The sequence below is a fragment of the Astatotilapia calliptera genome, chromosome 16 (assembly GCF_900246225.1).
Source record: "Astatotilapia calliptera chromosome 16, fAstCal1.2, whole genome shotgun sequence".
Classification (NCBI taxonomy): Eukaryota; Metazoa; Chordata; class Actinopteri; order Cichliformes; family Cichlidae; genus Astatotilapia; species Astatotilapia calliptera.
In genome coordinates this window covers 9,140,867-9,159,631 of record NC_039317.1, presented here as the reverse complement: position 1 = coordinate 9,159,631, position 18,765 = coordinate 9,140,867, and the positions used below count along the sequence as shown (strand labels likewise).

At 42.4% G+C, this 18,765-nt stretch overlaps 1 protein-coding gene across 1 annotated transcript; it reads right to left on the bottom strand.

Moving 5' to 3' along the window:
• Positions 1 to 2,061: 2,061 nt before the first annotated feature.
• olig1 (oligodendrocyte transcription factor 1) lies at positions 2,062 to 3,613 on the bottom strand. The gene has a single exon (XM_026145498.1). It carries the CDS (start codon positions 3,328 to 3,330, stop codon positions 2,545 to 2,547), a length of 786 nt encoding a protein of 261 aa, XP_026001283.1. The 5' UTR covers positions 3,331 to 3,613; the 3' UTR covers positions 2,062 to 2,544.
• Between the last annotated feature and the right edge of the window lie 15,152 nt (positions 3,614 to 18,765).

Genomic DNA, 18,765 nt, shown 5'->3' with positions numbered 1-18,765 from the left:
GCTGTATATTGTCACGTTTGTATTGTCATGCCCAGGTTTCTTGTTTTATTTTGAAAGAGTCTGGCGTGTTAGTTTCACTTCCCTGTTGCGTCATTAGGTTCATGTGTGTCAGCTGTTTCCCCCATGTGTCTCGACTTCCCTTGATTACCTCATTTGTGTATTTAACCCTTTAAAGCCTGTCGGAGTTCCGTTTTGTGTAACTATTTTTAAATCCCTGTAGAACCTGAACCGCGTAAGCTAGCGCAATAATTTTTTTTGCATATGAAACCGGAGGAGTTGTACTTACATCTTATGCCATCAGCTTGTCCTCGTCACGGTTTCCTTCCACATAAAGCTTTGCAAATATTGCATAAGAAGCGCTTGCAGGAACAAAAACATAATATTCAAGTAACACGCTTTGCCGATCCGATCAGCTGTTCGTAACACTTCCCACATTGAAACAGACGTCAGCGCGAACGATCGCATGTCCGCCATTACCGGCCCGAAACAGGAAGTGACGTCATTTTCGCAGAAAATGTAGTTTTTTTACTTGTAGGCCTTAAAAGCCTATACTAGTGTTTTTATAAGTCATGTTTGACTTTATGCTTTTCTGAATAGTTTCTGGGATGCTTAGAACTCAAATTGCACTGCTTAAAATAGTTTATTTTGATGCACATGCTGTTTTCTTTGCAAATTTGCATCATAGGATTGTTTCTCGTTTTTCCTGCAGTGTATAAAAATTGGTGTATCTCAAAAATAAAACTATGAAGACACTCAAAAATAAATTTCTTGTTGTTGTAAACTATTTTTTGCAACTTTTTTGTATTTAAAGTTTTGAAGGATAAACCTCTTAAATTTCTCCAAGTAGAAATATATGTTAAAAAAAACGATTTTCAATTTTTTTGTAGTTTATTGCACTTTTTTGTAATTTATGTAGTTACTATGGACTTAATGCATACATATTATTAAAATATGGGCTATAGCAGTTGTATTGATGTAGCAACTGGAAATGCTCCCAAAAATGGCACTACAGGATGTAAAAATATAAAGTAAGCTCTGGCGGCCTTGGTTCTACGGTAGGTCTTAAAGGGTTAAGCCCTCTGTTTTCCATGTGTCATTGTCAGGTGGTCAAACCTGTCATAGATTTCTTTAGTGTCTTGTAGTGTTACATGGTGGTTCATAGTTTTCATAGTTTTGCCACCGTTTGTTTTGTTGTTTTCATGGTTTACACCTGTCATCAGCTGAATAAAGCTTGTTTTTGGTTCAACGCAACTCCACTCTCGGCATCTGCATCTGAGTCCTGTTCAAAAAAAAAACATTGGTGCACCCCGGTGTGACAAAAACAAGTGTTTTTATATTATAAATGCATGGTAGAAGAAACCCTGAAAGGAGGATCACTTCTCATTCTCAACAGTGACAGAATTTCCCACCATTTGTTTAAAAAAATATATGCAAATGTTTGCAGTAGTCACAGTAGAATCTTTCTGCTATTAGTTTGCAAGGAATCTGCTCATGTTTGCTTCTATATTTATTGGAACTCAATCACTTTTCAAACATGAACTCCAGACATGGGTGCCATCAGACATTACTTTGTACTTTGTACTTGGAGCTGGCGAGTTGTAGGCTGCTTCACACCTGATCCAACAGCCTGTGATATTTCCAACTTCCACAGGTAATGTCTAGAAAAGTTGATGACTGAAGCACATGTGTGAAAAACACGGCATAATAAACTTTGATTGGTGCTTAGCTATCTTGCAGTCTTGTGCATCTGTACTCAGTTTAACAGTGGTTTATTTTTTCTTTTGACTTTTTTGGGCAATGAGCAATGCATTGTGGGATAAAAAATCCACTTATTTTTTAATATGCATACTAGCTAGTAAGGTCTGTACTATTTGCTACTTCCTTCTTTCTGACACAACTGGACACTTCCTTTCCTCTTCCTTCTGCCTCTAATGCAACAATCAGCTAATATGAACCTTCAAACTGGAATACAGACATTTCTTAAAGTTTAAAGTATTATAAAGTTACTAAAGACTTGGTTTCAAACATCAAGAGTTTATTGTTGTTTATTTATTGTGGTAACATTCCAGTTATCAAAACTTAGGGTTCAAAACTGAGAAATCCAGCAAATCTGCTACATTAAGACTCACAAAGTGATTGGTGTGGAGCCCATTGAATTTGAAACAGAAAGATAAACAAAATCATGACATAAACAAGTTTTTTTTTCAAGCTTTAAGTAAAACTGAAAGCAAACTAATAAGCCGAGATTTCATAGTCTTATGCCAACAATGTTATTCAACCTCTGCTGCAGCACAACACTGTAGCTACGTGTATCATGCACACAGTCATTACAGTTTATAGCTAATATGCAGAACATTGTGAGAGTGAGAAAAAAAAGAATAAAAGAAAAATACTTCCATCATGCTTTTTAAAAGAATCAAATGATAAGCGTGAGTAGTGTAGTAACATATCATAAACATGTTAAAAATGTTAGAAAAATAACAATTCATATAAAAAATGCTGCATTCAAGTCCATTCTTCAGCGAACTTCTTCAACTTTCAATGTCACTTTGGGAATCTGGGAGCTAGAGTGGAGTGACTGAATCTGGGCAGTCTGCAGACTCCACAAGGACACAGCGACCCTGCTGGAGCACCTGCAGAGCTCCACTGCATGGGGGCCAGTGGGGCCTCCATGGGACCTGGAGAAAGCAACGGACATTTGGCTCCTGCAGATGATGAAGAACTGGAGGGAGATGATGATGATGAAGAGGAGGAGGAGGCTGCTGAGGAGAGGAGGGATTCCTGGGTGAGGAGGAGTTGACCGGGACTGGAAATGAGGGGCCACCCTCCTGCAAGCAGCAGCCGGGGGACTGGTCCTGTGGTCACCCCCATTCCTACACTTACCTCCCCCAGCAACCGCCGCATCTCCTGCAAAGATGAACCCAGCAGGAGGATATAGTTCCTGGCTAGAACCAGGGTAGAGATCTTGGAGAGTCTGCGGCCCGGAGTTGCTCCATGTTGGTGGGACTGAGAGGAAGCAGATGAAGGCGAGGAGGCATAAGGCACCATGACCTCCCTCAGAGCATCCATAGCAATGTTTAAGTCCTGCATCCGCTTCCTCTCCCTGCTGTTGATCTTTCTTCGAAGTTCCTGCTGCTCCTCAGGGCTCAGCTCCCGCTGAGGTTTGCTTGATCTCTGGCCATTTGGGAGGCCAAGCATCGGTGCAGGGTTTAGGTGAGAGCTCAGGTTGAAACCTGGAGGGCAGTGGGATAAGTCCTGGGCAGACCCAGAGCCGCAGAGAGGTAGCGACTGCTCTCGGGCTCTGATTACTGGGCTTGGCAGCACATTCATAGTCTCCTAAGAAGAGCTGCAGTCCGGTGAAGACTTCAGCCAAAGATAAAGTTTGAGAGAAAAGCCAAAGAAGAATTTAATAGTCAAAGCTAAAAAAAAAAACCCCACTTTACTCAAACTTTAAAAGAAAAAGAAAAATCCACAAGCTGTAAAATCTAATTGTCATTCCCTCCACCTGTTGCGCTCCCCTTTGTTTGCAGAAGACTGCAAGCTGCCATCCAGCACAGTGACTTTTGACTTCTGAGGTTTCTGGCTCCGGAGTAGTGAGCAAATGAGAGCTTTCTAAAGTGGCATCCCGGTTTTATCTCATTTCCACAGCTGCGCGAGGCAAGAATGACGGCTCACACAGTGGAGAAGTGAGCTAAATGATCCCCTCGCATGCCCCCACCTCAGCTCTCCTCCTCCCCGACATGCCATGTGCTCTTTACAAATGTACATATGCACATCCAACTTTGTGAATTTTGACAGTCAAATGAGGTTGACTGTCAAGGTTGTCATCCAAAGAACACCATGACAAGCTCACTGAACATTTGGATCAGTGTAAGACAGGATATTAGAGGTTAAACATGAGGACAGCTAACACTAAACTAAACCTGTCTTGGTCTGACATTTACTGTTTTCATATAACCTTTGAGCTGCTGTCCTCACTTAACAAAGTTGTCTGTGCACTTTTTAGGGATGTCTTGCTGTAATGGCTTAGACCCCGTTTTGCCTTCAGAAATGGCTTATTTCTCTGTGGCACTGATTCAGCAAGGTGCTAGAAACATTCCTCAGACATTTTTGCCCATGTTGACGTGACAGCATCACACAGTTGCTGCAAAGAATCTGCCGTTCCAGTACATCCCAAAGGTGCTCTGTTGGACTTACATCTAGTGACGGTAACTAGTTTTATGACATGGTCCATTATTGTGTCAAACACAGGTATGCTGTGGTATTTAAATGATGGTCAAATATCCCACATGCTACTGCACCACCACTAGCAAGCTGAACTGCTGATACCTTCCAAGTTAGAGCGATGATTTCATGTAGTTTATGTCAAATTGTACTGTCAGCGTCCTGCTCTTAGCTGACAGGAGTGGCACCTGGTGCTGCTGTAAGCCATCTGATTCAAGGTTTAATGTGTTTAACGTGTGTGGCCGGTGTGGCTATGCACATGTACATGTGTGAGTCAAAACAAAGAAGCACTTTTACAAGAACACAAATGAATGGTCCTTTCTCCAGTATGTCAGACAATAGTGAATAAAGGCAATCAGGACTCTGAGACCTTTAGAAGCTCAGTACTGCAGACAGGTTCAGTGCATGCAAGCTAGTGAATTAACAGAATATTGTCAGAAATTTGACCTTCATTTGGTACTGTTATTCGTCACCTCTGTGGTCAGCATTTGAAACTTCAGTAAAATAAAATAAGAAGTTAAATAAACAGATTTACACAGACACATGTGGTTAACAGAAGATGGCAAAGCCAAATAAAGGCTCCAAGAAAATGCAACCAGTGACCAAGAACCCAGGGTTTTAAATACTAGAATGGTGAATGCAGTATTAGCCATGCCTGAGACTTGTGCTACCTGATTGCACAAGTAATGCTGGTTATACTTTTTCTTTATGTGAAACTTAATTGAGAGCACAAACAAAAAGACACATCATTATGAGCTTAATGGAATGTACCTCTAGAGCCATTAAACAACTTGGAGGCCATTAACATCATCAGTACTGTGTTAAGTGACAGAGAGCAGGTATTAGCACTATTAGCCCGGGCATTAATCGTGTCAGAAAACAGTTTTGGCAAACAGTGAATGGATACATTATTGTGTGAGGGAAGTTAATTGATGGTTTTGAGGTGGAGGTTATTGTTGTTCCGTTCGGAGTGGCTACCCTAACCAAATTGGCTGGCAGAGAACTGGGCATGGTTCCAGGCAGGCACACAACAGGCCAATTGACTCCAACCACAGGTGAAGCTGGCTTGGGGCTCCGTGCAAGGCTGGAAACCTCAAATGTACCATTCATGAGCCACAAAAAGACCTCTGCATCACTTTGTTGCACAGTCAGCCTGGCCGTGCTCTTTTTGCACTCCCCCCTTACTGCTCCTTGTAAAGCCGCATCTGAGGTGGGGTGTGGGGTGAAGGGGGGGGGGGGGGGGGGGGGGGGGAGGACAGCACCGTTACAAACAGAAAGCAAGTTGTTTATGATGAAAGCAGAAGGAGATGCAAAGGAGGAAGAGCCTTTCTTTTTTCCCGGCCTCTCCTCTCTTGTCGCTCAAGAAGTAAAAGATGTGTGTGGAGGCGCTTCCCTTCCTCACCAGTGGTCCGGTGGCGTCCGGCTGGTGTTGTGATTGAAGCTGAATAGACGGCTGCAGACGGACAGGAAAGAGAGGGCTTCATGAAAAGGGCCAGGCGGATGGCCCTCGCACCTGCAGGAGAACAGAGTGCAGGCAGCCAGAATGAATGTGTGTGCATCTGTGTGTGTGTGTGTGTGTGTGTGTGTGTGTGTGTGTGTGTGTGTGTGTGTGTGTGTGTGTGTGTGTGTGTGTGTGAGCGTTCCTCTGAGTTCAATTTGATTTCTAGTGCCCGTGTAACAATGAGAGGTAATAAACTGAGTAATGAAAGAAAATGAGCCGTGATGGTTTTGACTGAATTTTGGGATCGTTTCTGTGTCAAGAGCGGAGAAAAAAAAGGGACACCTGCAAGGAGCCACGCATACAGAAGTCAGAAAAGAGGAGAAAGAAAGAAGCTGGTGTCTACCAGAATACTGTGCACTTCCCCCACTTTTTCTCCACTACTTACAAGGGAAAGAAAAGTGAGCTTGATTTGGGGCTGTAGCACAGCATATCCGCCTCCCTTTTGATGAGGCTGGACCAGGGCAGGAGCACTGGTGGCTTCAGGGCAGGGGGAAGACTAGTGTCTTTATGGTAGAAGGAGTACTATCCATCTGGGTAAGGCTGTCCAATGTGGGGTCTGCACCTGGGAGCTAAATGCCTCGTCTGTGTGGAGCCATTTCCTGCGGCTGACAGACAGGAAGACACCTCAGCCAAACTCCTGGGTTAATTTATCCCCTTATACAGGATGAAAAATACACCCAATGTGATACTGCTAAAAAAAAAAAAGGTTATGAACTCAGTTGTTTGGGGGAGGCAACGTTATCTAAAGTCGCTTATGTGTGATTACGGAGAAGAAACAAGTTTACAAAATGACTGTAACAAACACAAGGTTTTGTCTTAAGTTTTGGTTGAATCTCCACTACTGTTTTTGTGTATTTGTTTCTTTTTAATAGTCATAAGCAATTACTTACAGGTTTTAGAATTTTATTAAACTCACAATGCTTACAGCAAACAGCTCTTGTTTTAGGAATCAAGACCAAATTTAATAAATTCACTTAAACTAATCCACCGCTATTAACGTAAAGGGAAAGATTACCAAACTGAGGTGGCTTGTTGCTACAGTGTTGATCAGCAGCAACTGAGCACTGAGTTGAAGTATTTGTTGCGTCACGCCAGGACTGGTCTTCTTTTCTTCTTTTTTAAGGACTTATTGTGTTTTTAGTTTCTGAAGGAGGTTTTTTCAGCCTATCCAGGTTCTGTCACTTGTAACTTGACATTGTTTCTAAATCTATCCTTCTACCAAGCTAGCTATCTTACCAGAGGTTACATAATTATGATACAATGTTCCACGATCATTTTGTCTCAATACCCCTTGGTGCTGGTGAATTATCACTTTATTATTAGTATTAAAGCACCATATGCATTAACCAACATAAAAAAGACTGGAGTTGACTTCATTATCAGTATATTAAAACATTTTGATCGTTATTTTATTAATGTGCACTAAGCTAACCCAGCCACATGCTAACTTCTAATATAGTTGGTCACCTGTTACGTCCTCAAATACACAGCATTAAAAATCATCAGCAAATGTTGCCTTCATCCTGCCATATTTGCATGTTTTTGGTTTACAAGAAAAATAAAAATCTGTTTTATGGCATTTTTGAAACTGCAGCCAGTTAAACCATTAGATGAGGCGCACCTGCTGCAAGCATTTCAAACCCAAACTGTTTACAATGTGCGAAAAAAAAGAGCCTAATGAGAAATTAACAGTTGCCAGTGACTGATTTTCTCCACGTGTCCTCGCGGACAAACAGGTGCAGCAGCCACAATGGAAATATAACAGAGCAGGAGTTCTCAGAGGGAGAAGGCTGCTCTGCATCAAAGCAGAGACGGAGGACACACTCATCTATTCGCCCTAACTCCTGCTCTGTGAGGCCTAGCCAAAGACATGAGAAGATTACAAGCTGTTAATAAGGTGGAACCAATCGGCTGAAGGTCTGCTTTTGTCCTTCCCAGCATGCTTTGTGAGCGCTGGCCTGGGATAGTCGGCATTTGGTGCTGATCATAGTGTGGCAGGGATAATGATGGTGGAAGGGGTGGAAGGTTTTAGCCCTTGGGCCCTTTGTGAAAGAGAGCCTAAACGCTTCACTTTCAATAGCTGCACACGCTCAGTTGGTCACGGCTGTTTAAATACAGATGGACATTTACCACATTCATATTTCATGCTGCTAAATGCTTCATTGACACCTTTAACTGTTTCACGTTTTGGGGTTTTTGCACGGTATCACTCCGTTTCTGCATTATCCTGGTCTTTGCTGTTAATCTAAATGACTTTTAGAATAACTCTGTTGTTGTTGTTGTTGTTGATGTTGTTTTCCCAAAGATAACACTTGTTTTGTTTCAGCTTTCAAATAAAAGTACTTAACCCTTTCATTGTGGTCATTTACAATGACCCCAAATGTGCACAGTGATTGTCTATTCTTATAGCAGATGTTTCTCTCTGAAACAATGCCAAGGGGGATTTGTAGAGTGTCTGCTAATAGGACAGTGTTAGTTAACCCACCCCACCCACCAACACAAAGTAACCTTAAAACCCCCCATCCTATTTAAGCGTGACAATGATGGATTCAGTCATACTAAGGAATCCCTGTCCAGAGTCAAACACACAGCTTTTTCTTCTTCGGCCCAAGTGACTGAGGGCAGGAGCACAACGTTATGTCTAAATGTTGTGTGGGAGCTGGTTGAGATAGTTCTTCTTAGGTTATATTAGTGGTGCAAGGCCAAAGGAGGGTTTTCAGAGGTTATCCCCATCTGTATGGAGGGCGGTGCAGTGCGACCAAAGTCACTGTTAAAGTGAAAGGCCATAGCAGTATGATGGATGAGGATGCACGTCCCAGAAATTAGACTTCCTGCAAAGAAGTAGTTGACACAGCCTAAAGGAGAGAAGACGATGACATGTGTCCTACTCTCAAAAGAAAAGAGACAACAGACTAAAGACTAGCAGCTGGATATTTGTGATGTGGGACAGGAATGAAAAACTTCTCTCGTAACCCTAACAAGCTTTTTTCTTTTGTATTTTAGTGGTTGAATGTAGTTTAATTGAAAATGGACCACATGTTTTTACTTTTGGATGTTAGATGATGATGTTCTGTCAGTAAAAACAAAAAAAGTAACTTTACTACAATTACGAGCAAAACTATGAATGCAAAAACAAAGACAGATGCTATTCACAACTAACTGAAGTGTAACTGCAGTAAGAGTAATGTAATGCACAGTGTATCACCAAACTGGCTGTTGTGAACATCCTTCATTGAGTCGTGTTTTCTTTCTAGCTGTGTAGATTCGTAGCTTTGACGTGCATTACTGAGCAGTTTTGTAACAATCATCAAACAATCAGAACAAAAAAAGAAACAGGAGTCTTTATATTCATCTGTTTTCACATTGTCGTTGTCCCTTGATGCCTCCCTTTTGGTAATGTGTTATGGTCGGCCAGCTGGGACACCACAAGGCAGGAGCAGGACACGGTGCAAGGAACACATCTTCCAGATGACCAGTTAACACCACAGGAACTCACCAGGAAGTACTGAATGACACTAGTGGGGGAAGAAGGTGTGCAGCACTTTGATCACCCCTCTTTGCCACACTCTTACCTAAGAGTAAAAAAATGGAGGTTTGATACACTTTGAATCATGGGAAACTTTGGATCATGGGAAACTTGTTTCAAATCCAGGATTGTGAAAGTCCTGTGTTTTCCCCACCAGCTGATCACAAGAAACTTAACACAACGGATTTTACATTTTTCCAAATCTTGTCATGTCGGGGTGGCAGATGGATGTAGTGGATGTAAGATGATTCTTTGATGGACACATCTGTTAGCCTACACCCTGTATCCACACACACGCACACACACACACACACACACACACACACACACACACACACACACACACACACACACGGAGTTACCTTCCCCCTCCCCCCTCTCTCCTATGCCTTACAACCTCCTCCTCAGCTCATTCACCTCCTACAGTGCTCCTGCTCCTCACAGACTCTCAGCGCATTAAAGTCCCCACTAGGACGGCAGAGATCAGACTGAAGCAGCCACTTTCCTTTCCTATTCAGCCTCCACTCTCTTCAAACCGCAGCAGGTTTGTCACAGATGTTTCCCAAACTTAGGTCTGGCCTCCCACTGAGGACAATTAACTACTGGGATAATGAGAGTGAGAAGTGACTGATACATCTCCTTTTTTTAACCATTTGATTAAATAAATGGTCAGATTAATGCAAAAACTTACAGTGTTCGCCTTCAGGTTTTTTTTTAGCAAATCAGGTGACAGCCATTCTGTATGTGCTGCTAATTTGATTTATGAAACCGCCGACCCCAGGGAAGCAACAACTTGGAGAGCTGACATATGTTGCAGCGCAACATGATAGCAGGCTTCAGCAACTTGACAAATAGGGGTTGTAGTTATTAAAACATCTTATGGTGGCAGGACTGCACTGAAGCTGATTGGCCAAATCATCAAACCATAGAAAGGCAGCTTTGAAGCTAGTTGTTTTTATTCTGGAGGATTAAGTTAAACACGTAATGATGTTAGCATTCAACAAAAAAGTGGGATTCTTGATACGGGAAAACACTATCAGCTTTTCTTAGCTCTTCACTGCCAGTTAATTACAAACGGGAGTAAAGGTGCTCCAGCAAGTTAGTTTTCTCAGGAGCTGATTCAGTACCATGACCAATTACTTTTTAATGGCTGTAATGTTGCAATGCATCAAGTAACGAGTTACCCAACACAGCTTGCAGCGACAATCTCTAATCTCAATAAACATTTATGTTGAAATCATATCTGATCACCTAATTAACTAAACCAAGGTCCCAGCTGCCATGACAGTGTGTCATCAGACCAGTAAAAAGCCCAATACTGATCATTTTGTGAGAAATCATGGGCTTGTTTATGATTGATTTATTAAGAACGACTACAGTGTGTTTAGGTGCAAAGTTCAAGGGACTTTGTTGCATCTTGTGTTGATCTCTGGCTTTCATAGACATAGTTTATCTGGCACATGCTTTGATCATTGTGAAGAAATTTTCTCAATTTTCTCAAATTTGAAATTATTCAAATTATTTTAAATTATTATTCATGAGCTACCACATTTACAAGGCCTTTCTGCTTAAGCCTGAATACCTTGAAATTAGAAGCAAATTCCAAACTTGCTCAAATCAGACAATTTTAATCACTCTGTGTACCTTCAAGAAGTGAAATGTCCTTGTTTTAAGAGAAAAATCTGCTAAGATAACAAAAAAACTTCTTACACTAATAAAATTCATGGCAAATCTAAATTGATCTAATCTTAATGTAAAAAGGTGTTTAATGTAAATCGAATACTTTTCTAAGACGTTACTCACTTTAAAAAAAGCACACTGCTTCTTACAGTGACAAAGGTCTCAGTGTAGATCTGACCCTTTCTAGCCAACTGCAGGACACCTGGTGTGTATGTGTCTCAATATCACTTTAGTTTCCCTGATTCCTGTCAGGGTGAGTCCCTTTGTCCAAAAGTCCCAGCTGCCAGCAGCAGTCAGAGCTGGCAGGACCAATGCCAGGGAACAGACGCGAACGTGACATGGTCAGCAAACCATATGGAACATAATTCACGGGGTATCTCAGAGTGAAAGTCACACAATATGAGAATAAAACGTGAGAATTTTTTAAAGATGTGAGAAAACAGGGAGCAGATAAAATTTCTTAGATAATTCTCACTTGTGTGCAGACAAAACTCGCAGCACTTTTCGTAAGCAGAATGACTTTAGAGTCACAATCGGGAAAAACACAGATTCCCTTTAACAGTGTTTCCAGGAATTTGCATTTATATTTTGAACTGTTTTATTAGATTATTTTCCTTTATTGATACGGTACTGTGAAATAAAACTTATTTTAATTCGATTCATTTCAATTTTATTTACATAGCACCAGTTCACAGCATCAGTCATCTCGAGGCACTTTATATTGTAAGGTCAAGACAGCAGCAAACAGAAAACCACAACAATCAGACCACCACATATGAGCAGGCACTTGGCGAGAGTGGGAAGGGAAATATCAGTTTTAACAGGAAGAAACATCCAGCAGCACCAGACTAAAGGAGGAGCAGCCATCTGCCAACACCAGTTGGGGGTGAGAGGAGAGACAGAACAAAAGATACACTGTGGAAGAGAACCAGAGATTAATAATAACTAGTAGTGTCAGCATTAATGACGTTAACGCCATAACCACGTTAATGCTGCAAATCTCCTTTAGCTCGTTAACGCGGATGACCCCGTGCGTGTGGTTGCATGGCGTCAATTTGTTTGCGCGGTTAGCTCGTTAACGCGTTAGCGCCATCCAGCCCCACGCACAGGGCAATCCGCGTTAGCTCGCTAACGGAGATTTGCCACGTTAATGCGGTTATGGCGTTAACATCATTTTAACAAGATTAACGCTGACAGCAGTAATAATAACTAATGATTAAATGCTAAGTGGTGTATAAACTCACAGAAAGTGAAAAGAGGTCAGTTAAGAAGAAACGCTCAGTGTATCATGGGAAGTCCCACAGCAGGCCTATTGCAGTCTAATGTAAGTAATTTCAGATTTAGTCTGATTGGAACGAAAAGTTGTCCCATGCTTAAATTCAGTTCATTTTAATTGTATTAATATATAGTGCCAAATCACAACCTCAAACCTGATCATCCATCAACCTAAACTTTTCTAATCAACAGCTCAAAAGACACAGGAACACAATGAAAATGAATGTGTCATTATATTTGATATTTCTTCGTGTGTATGTATGTACATATCTCATATTGGATGACAGGTGCACACACCATAGCATATCATCCTCCTGAATGGATTTAGGAGACCCACATCTTGGAATCATTCAAAGTGCTATCCAACCACCAGACAACTGGTCCCCTCTGGACCCCATCACACCCCTCTGAGACCTCTGTTTTTCTGCGATGGCTAATTCATATCCCAGTCCGGCCCTCCTCAGATTCACTTTGATGTTTAATCCCATCCTGGCTGTGTCCTCCTTCAGTCCACGGAGCTGCTCGGCCAGTCATGAATATCCAAAGGTCTGCTTACTTGACAGGATTATCCCCCCTTTCAAAGCCACTGAGGACAATTCTTCAGCCACAAAAAAACACACTCAATGGATCTTCTGCTCTCTCGCTTTGTTTCTTTCATTTTCCTTCACTCATTCTCTCTCTCCCTTCTGTCTTTGTCCCACTGGGCTTTTACTAAATGCATTGATCCACCCAATCGAAGAGTTCATCTGCTGCGCTTCGTAGATTATCGGATGTACACACAAAAGTAAAGACAAGCACCACTCTGGGTTTTTTTTAAGAATTTCACATAAATATATGTATGAATGCTACTCAATTCCACAACTTCATAGTTTTTCTTGCGGTATGCAGAGCTGTCTAGCATAAAAATACAATGGCAAAACAAATCAAACAGATGTTTAACTTAACAGGAAGGGGCCCTGATTCAAAGGCTAACAGTCCCTCAGTCTCAGTTCAGCATTTCTGTTGGTAGACTTGATGAACATGCCTTGTAAAATGTACAACTTTTAGAGCAGCCAATACATTTTTAATACACTTTGTCGCTCTTAAACAACAAACAACACTACATGTACAAGTTTTAGCTAGCTAGCGCTGGCATTGAAATTGGCTTTGATAACATACCTTGGTTCTATTGTTCCTTCATTTCGGAGACATAGCCAACATTGCAGCAGTTTGCAGGGTTCCACACTTAACTTTTTGCCACTGGACGCTGATAGTTTACTCAACGTAGTCGTACTTGTCAGCACAGGCAAGTGGGTGAGTATGGAGAGCACCATTTGACACAGCACATTACAGTTTCTGTTTCAGCTGCACTACTGCTAACCTCAGTTGTTTAGTGCAATGAAAGCTAACCTGAGGGTCTAGTACATCTTCTGATTGACATGCTCCAAGCAGAAGACGTGTTACACCCTCAGTGTACAGACTGATTGTCCTTCGATCAGTTTTAAATATGATACATCTCTTTACACAGGACTGTATAATATACCTGGCTACTGGTTTGGACAATATATGATGTAAAACATAGAAACATCATGCAAGAGCTGATTTCTTGTTCTCACACTATGTTCACTTGTAACTTTGAATGACCAACTTATCAGAGTAGCTGCACATGCAGACCACTGCAAAAGCCTATCTTACCCAGAAGTAATCCAGTAACCCAGAAGTAATCCAGTACTCCAGTAAAGTTTTTATTAATGCTGACCACATTATGATGGTTTCCATCACAAGGCTCCTTATTATGAATGAAAAGCCTTCTGAAATTTATACACTTCCAGACAGCTGGAAAAAAAATGTTACTGTGAATTGACTTTTAAAAACAACAGGCTAATTTGTTGCAGCTAAATTTATTAGTTTTAGACTAAAACTGTGATTTGATTGAAACTGTAAATGTTTCTTAAATAAGTCAATTATATTTATTTTTCTGGAATCATAAATGTACATGAAAACAAACAAACAAACAAAGTAATTCCAAAGATCTTAAACCCTTTTTTCACTTTGGTACAACAACCTGATAGTTTTGAGTACATTTGTTCTTTGGGCTTAGTTGATTGAAACTTTCTAATTGTTTTACAGTTTTTTCAACTTATGCATTTTGGCCAGTGAAATAAAATACAATTTCTACTTACACATAACTGAAAATTGGTTTCTTATGTCCTCATTTAAAATATTACTTAATAAACCTTCACAAAAAACTTTTTTATTACGTAAAATTCACCACAATCAAAAGCTGATTTCTTTAAGGTTAAACCAAGATTTTCACGTCACAATCAACGTACTAGAAATAAAGACACATTCTCTTTTGAAGGACAAAATGTATTATGGTGCATTTTCAAAACAAAGGCTGCCTTTTATGTACATAAAATACATTAAAAATTATAAAATAAAGCACTGAAGTCTTCATTATCTGAACAACAGCTGCAAAAGAAACAAAGATCAAATACACTAGACAAAATTACGCAAAATTTGTCCCCTTCTCAACCTTTTAAAGAGCTTAAAAAATATGCTGAATTAAAGATTAAAGATATATTTAAAATATAAGATTGGTGATGTAACAGCAATTAATATTAACATTTCTAACACTGTGATTATGAATCAATATGACAGACAGAACTCTTTGAACAATGAAAGGGGGAGGGGGCTCAGATACTGTTTTTCTAATTTCAGTCAAATTAAAGTATTTCCTTCCCATTACAATCTAATAAATTCTTTACACCTCCCTGGAGTTTGTCTGTGTCTACATGTCTCTTTGGCTGATCCAGTGCTTTGAGATCTACGTGTCACTTTCTTTATTTCTATCTCCATGAACAGTTTCTGCAGTGCATCAAAGGTGTATTTGAGCCTTCTAGGATCACTCAAATCGCAAGTATAGATCAAGACAAACAGCATAGCACATGCACGTGCGATTGATCACAACTCATTAAGGAATTTCACACCATTAGTGACAATTCCACCTGCATGTGGTGGCTGCAGAGTGTAATGTGATGACAAACACTGGCATTGTACTTACTGCACATACTTCACTGCTGAAGCGTGGTAATGGCGGACACAGGAATCAGTGCTGAGTGACGTCATGTGACACCATCACCTTTGACTTGAAGTACATAGTTACTTAATCAGAATCAGAATCAGAATCAGAATACTTTATTGATCCCTGGGGGAAATTATTTTTTGTTACAGTGCTCCATTTTAAACCAACATTAAGACAAGACAGACAATACGCTAACTAAGAATAGTACAATATATACATATATATACATACATACATACATACATAAGTCACTTATAAATAAATATTTGGAAAAGAAACATGTGTAGTTGTAGCAGCAAACAGTGTGTTAAGTGGATGCGTTGTACAGGGAGATGGCCACAGGCAGGAAAGATTTCCTGTGTCGTTCAGTGGTGCTTTTCGGTAATCTCAGTCTCTCACTGAACGAGCTCCTGTGACTGACCAACATGTCATGGAGTGGGTGGGAGGTGTTATCCAACATTGTCTTTATCTTGGACAGCATCCGCCTCTCCGACACCACCTTGAGGGAGTCCAGCTCCATCCCCACAACATTGCTGGCCTTACGGATCAGTTTATTAAGTCTGTTGGCATCTGCGACCCTCAGCCTGCTCCCCCAGCATGCAACAGCATAGAGGATCGCACTGGCCACCACAGACTCATAGAAAATCCTCAGCATTTTCTGGCAGATGTTGAAGGACCTCAGTCGCCTCAAAAAATAGAGACGACTCTGGCCCTTCCTGTAAAGTGCTGTGGTGTTTTTAGCCCAGTCCAGTTTATTGTCAATGTGTACTCCAAGGTATTTATAGTCCTCCACAATGTCAACACTGACCCCCTGGATTGAAACAGGGGTCAAGTGTTTCCTGGTCTTCCTGAAGTCCACGATCAGTTCCTTGGTCTTTGCCACGTTGAGCTGCAGATGATTCTGCTCACACCACGTGACAAAGGAGTCGACCACAGCCCGGTACTCTGTCTCATCATCCCTGCTGATGCATCCAACCACCGCAGAGTCATCAGAAAACTTCTGAAGATGGCAGGTCTCTGTGCAGTGGCTGAAGTCTGTGGTGTAGAGGGTGAAGAGGAAGGGGGAGAGGACAGTCCCCTGTGGTGCCCCTGTGTTGCTAATCACCTTGTCAGACACACACTGTGGGAGACGTACATATTGTGGTCTTCCTGTCAGGTAATCAACAATCCAGGACACCAGAGAAGCATCCACCTGCATCGCTGCTAACTTATCACCCAGGAGGGTCGGCCTGATGGTGTTGAAAGCACTGGAAAAGTCAAAAAACATGACCCTCACAGTGCTCGCCGGCTGGTCCAGATGGGTGTAGACACGATTGAGCAGGTAGATGATGGCGTCCTCTGTTCCGAGACGAGGCTGATAAGCGAACTGAAGGGGATCCAGATGTGGTCTTACTATGGGTCGCAGCTGGTCCAGGATGAGCCTTTCCAGGGTCTTCATGATGTGGGAGGTCAGTGCCACGGGCCTGTAATCCTGGGGGCCACTGGGACGAGGCGTCTTTGGTACAGGGACGAGGCATGATGTCTTCCACATCACCGGGACCCTCTGCAGACTCAGACTCAGCATAAACAGTTTATGAAAGACTCCACACAGCTGGGGGGCACAGGCCTTGAGGACAAGGGGACTCACTCCGTCTGGTCCAGCAGACTTGCCTGAGTGAAGTCTCCTCATTTGCATCTCAACCTGGTATTGAGTGAAGGTGATGGGTGGGGGAGGGGTGTCAGGAATCTCACAGGAGGCAACATGTGAAGAGAGAGGCTGGCACAGTGGTGTGGCTCTGGATTCCAGGCTGACTGCAGGTGAGGTTGTGGGGGTGGGAGCAGACACTGTGGTGTCGAATCTATTGAAAAACAGATTCAACTCGTCGGCTCTATTCTCACCTCCCTCAGCTCCCCTGCTGTTGGTTGGCCTGAATCCAGTGATGGTCTTCATGCCCCTCCACACCTCTCTCATGCTGTTCTGCTGGAGTTTCCACTCCAGCTTCCTCCTGTAATTGTCCTTAGCCTCTCTGATCTTGTCCTTTAGTAACACCTGGACCTTCCTCACCTCCTCTTTGTTGCCCCCTCTGAAAGCCCTCTTCTTGTTGTTGAGGAGGGCTTTGATGTCCTTAGTCACCCACGGCTTGTTATTTGGGTAACAATGAACAGTCTGAGCTGGAACAATGGAGTCGGTGCAGAAAGTTATGTAGTCTGTGATACACTCAGTAAGCCCATTGATGTCCTCGGCGTGAGGCTCACAGAGTGTTTCCCAGTCGGTCACCTCGAAACAGCCCTGTAGTTCCGCTATTGCCTCCTCTGACCACCTCCTAACAGTCCTGGTGGTCACAGGTTCCCTCCTCACAATTGGCACATAGCGGGGGGTGAGGTGAATCAGGTTATGATCTGACCTACCAAGTGGGGGGAGGGAGGAGGAGCTGTATGCATCCTTGACGTTAGCATACAGTAAGTCTAAAGTTTTCTCTCCCCTGGTGGGACAGTCCACATATTGTTTGAATGTTGGTAGTGTATTGTCCAGTGATACATGGTTGAAGTCACCCGAGATCACAATAAAGGCACTCGGGTGCTGAGTCTGTAGCCGAGCTATGGCAGAGTGGATAGTGTCACATGCAGCTGTGGGGTTAGCAGAGGGGGAACATAAACAGCCACCAAGATGACGTGAGAGAATTCCCTGGGTAAATAATACGGCCTGAGTCCAACAGCACACAGTTCAGTGTCCGGGCAACAAATCCTTTCTTTGATTGTTATGTTGGCAGGGTTACACCACCGGTTGTTAACTAAAACAGCAAGCCCACCTCCTTTACGCTTACCGCTAGCGATGCTGTCCCTGTCCGCCCGAACAGTGTGGAAGCCTTCCACGGAAGCATTCTCATCGGGAATGACCTGGTGCAGCCATGATTCGGTGAAACACATCAGGCTACACTCTCGGTATTCCCTCTGACTCCGTACCAGTGCTGAGAGCTCGTCGATTTTACTTGCCAACGATCGCACATTTCCCATCACGATAGACGGCAGACACGGTTTAAACCTCCTCCTCGCTTCGAGCCTCCGCTGTCTCACCGTCACCTTTTTTCTTCTCTTCTGTCCTTGACCTCTGCATCCCCGATGTGTTTTCCTCCAAATTTCAGCTGGTACTTCTGCGGGCACTTCTGCGGGCCTGGCCAGCGAGCCGGCCGGCATCAGGGCGATCAGCTGATCTCTGGAGTAAACAGTCCGTGCGTGTAGGAGATGTGCCGCGGTCCCGTTCCATGATAAAAGTAACAGTTCCACGGCCACCAGAAGAACAAAAACTCTCTCAATCCACATGATTGAGTAAGAGATAGACAACGGAGGAAAATACAAGTCAGAAAAAAAAAGAATACGTAAGAAAAAAGAGCTAAACTAAGAGAAAAGCAGGAGCGACTGTAACAGGCTGCACGCTGGTTGGCGCATGCGCACTGATATTAAGAGGAAATTGTTTCTATAGATTTTTTCCACGTAAGTAATTTTTCATTTTAGGTA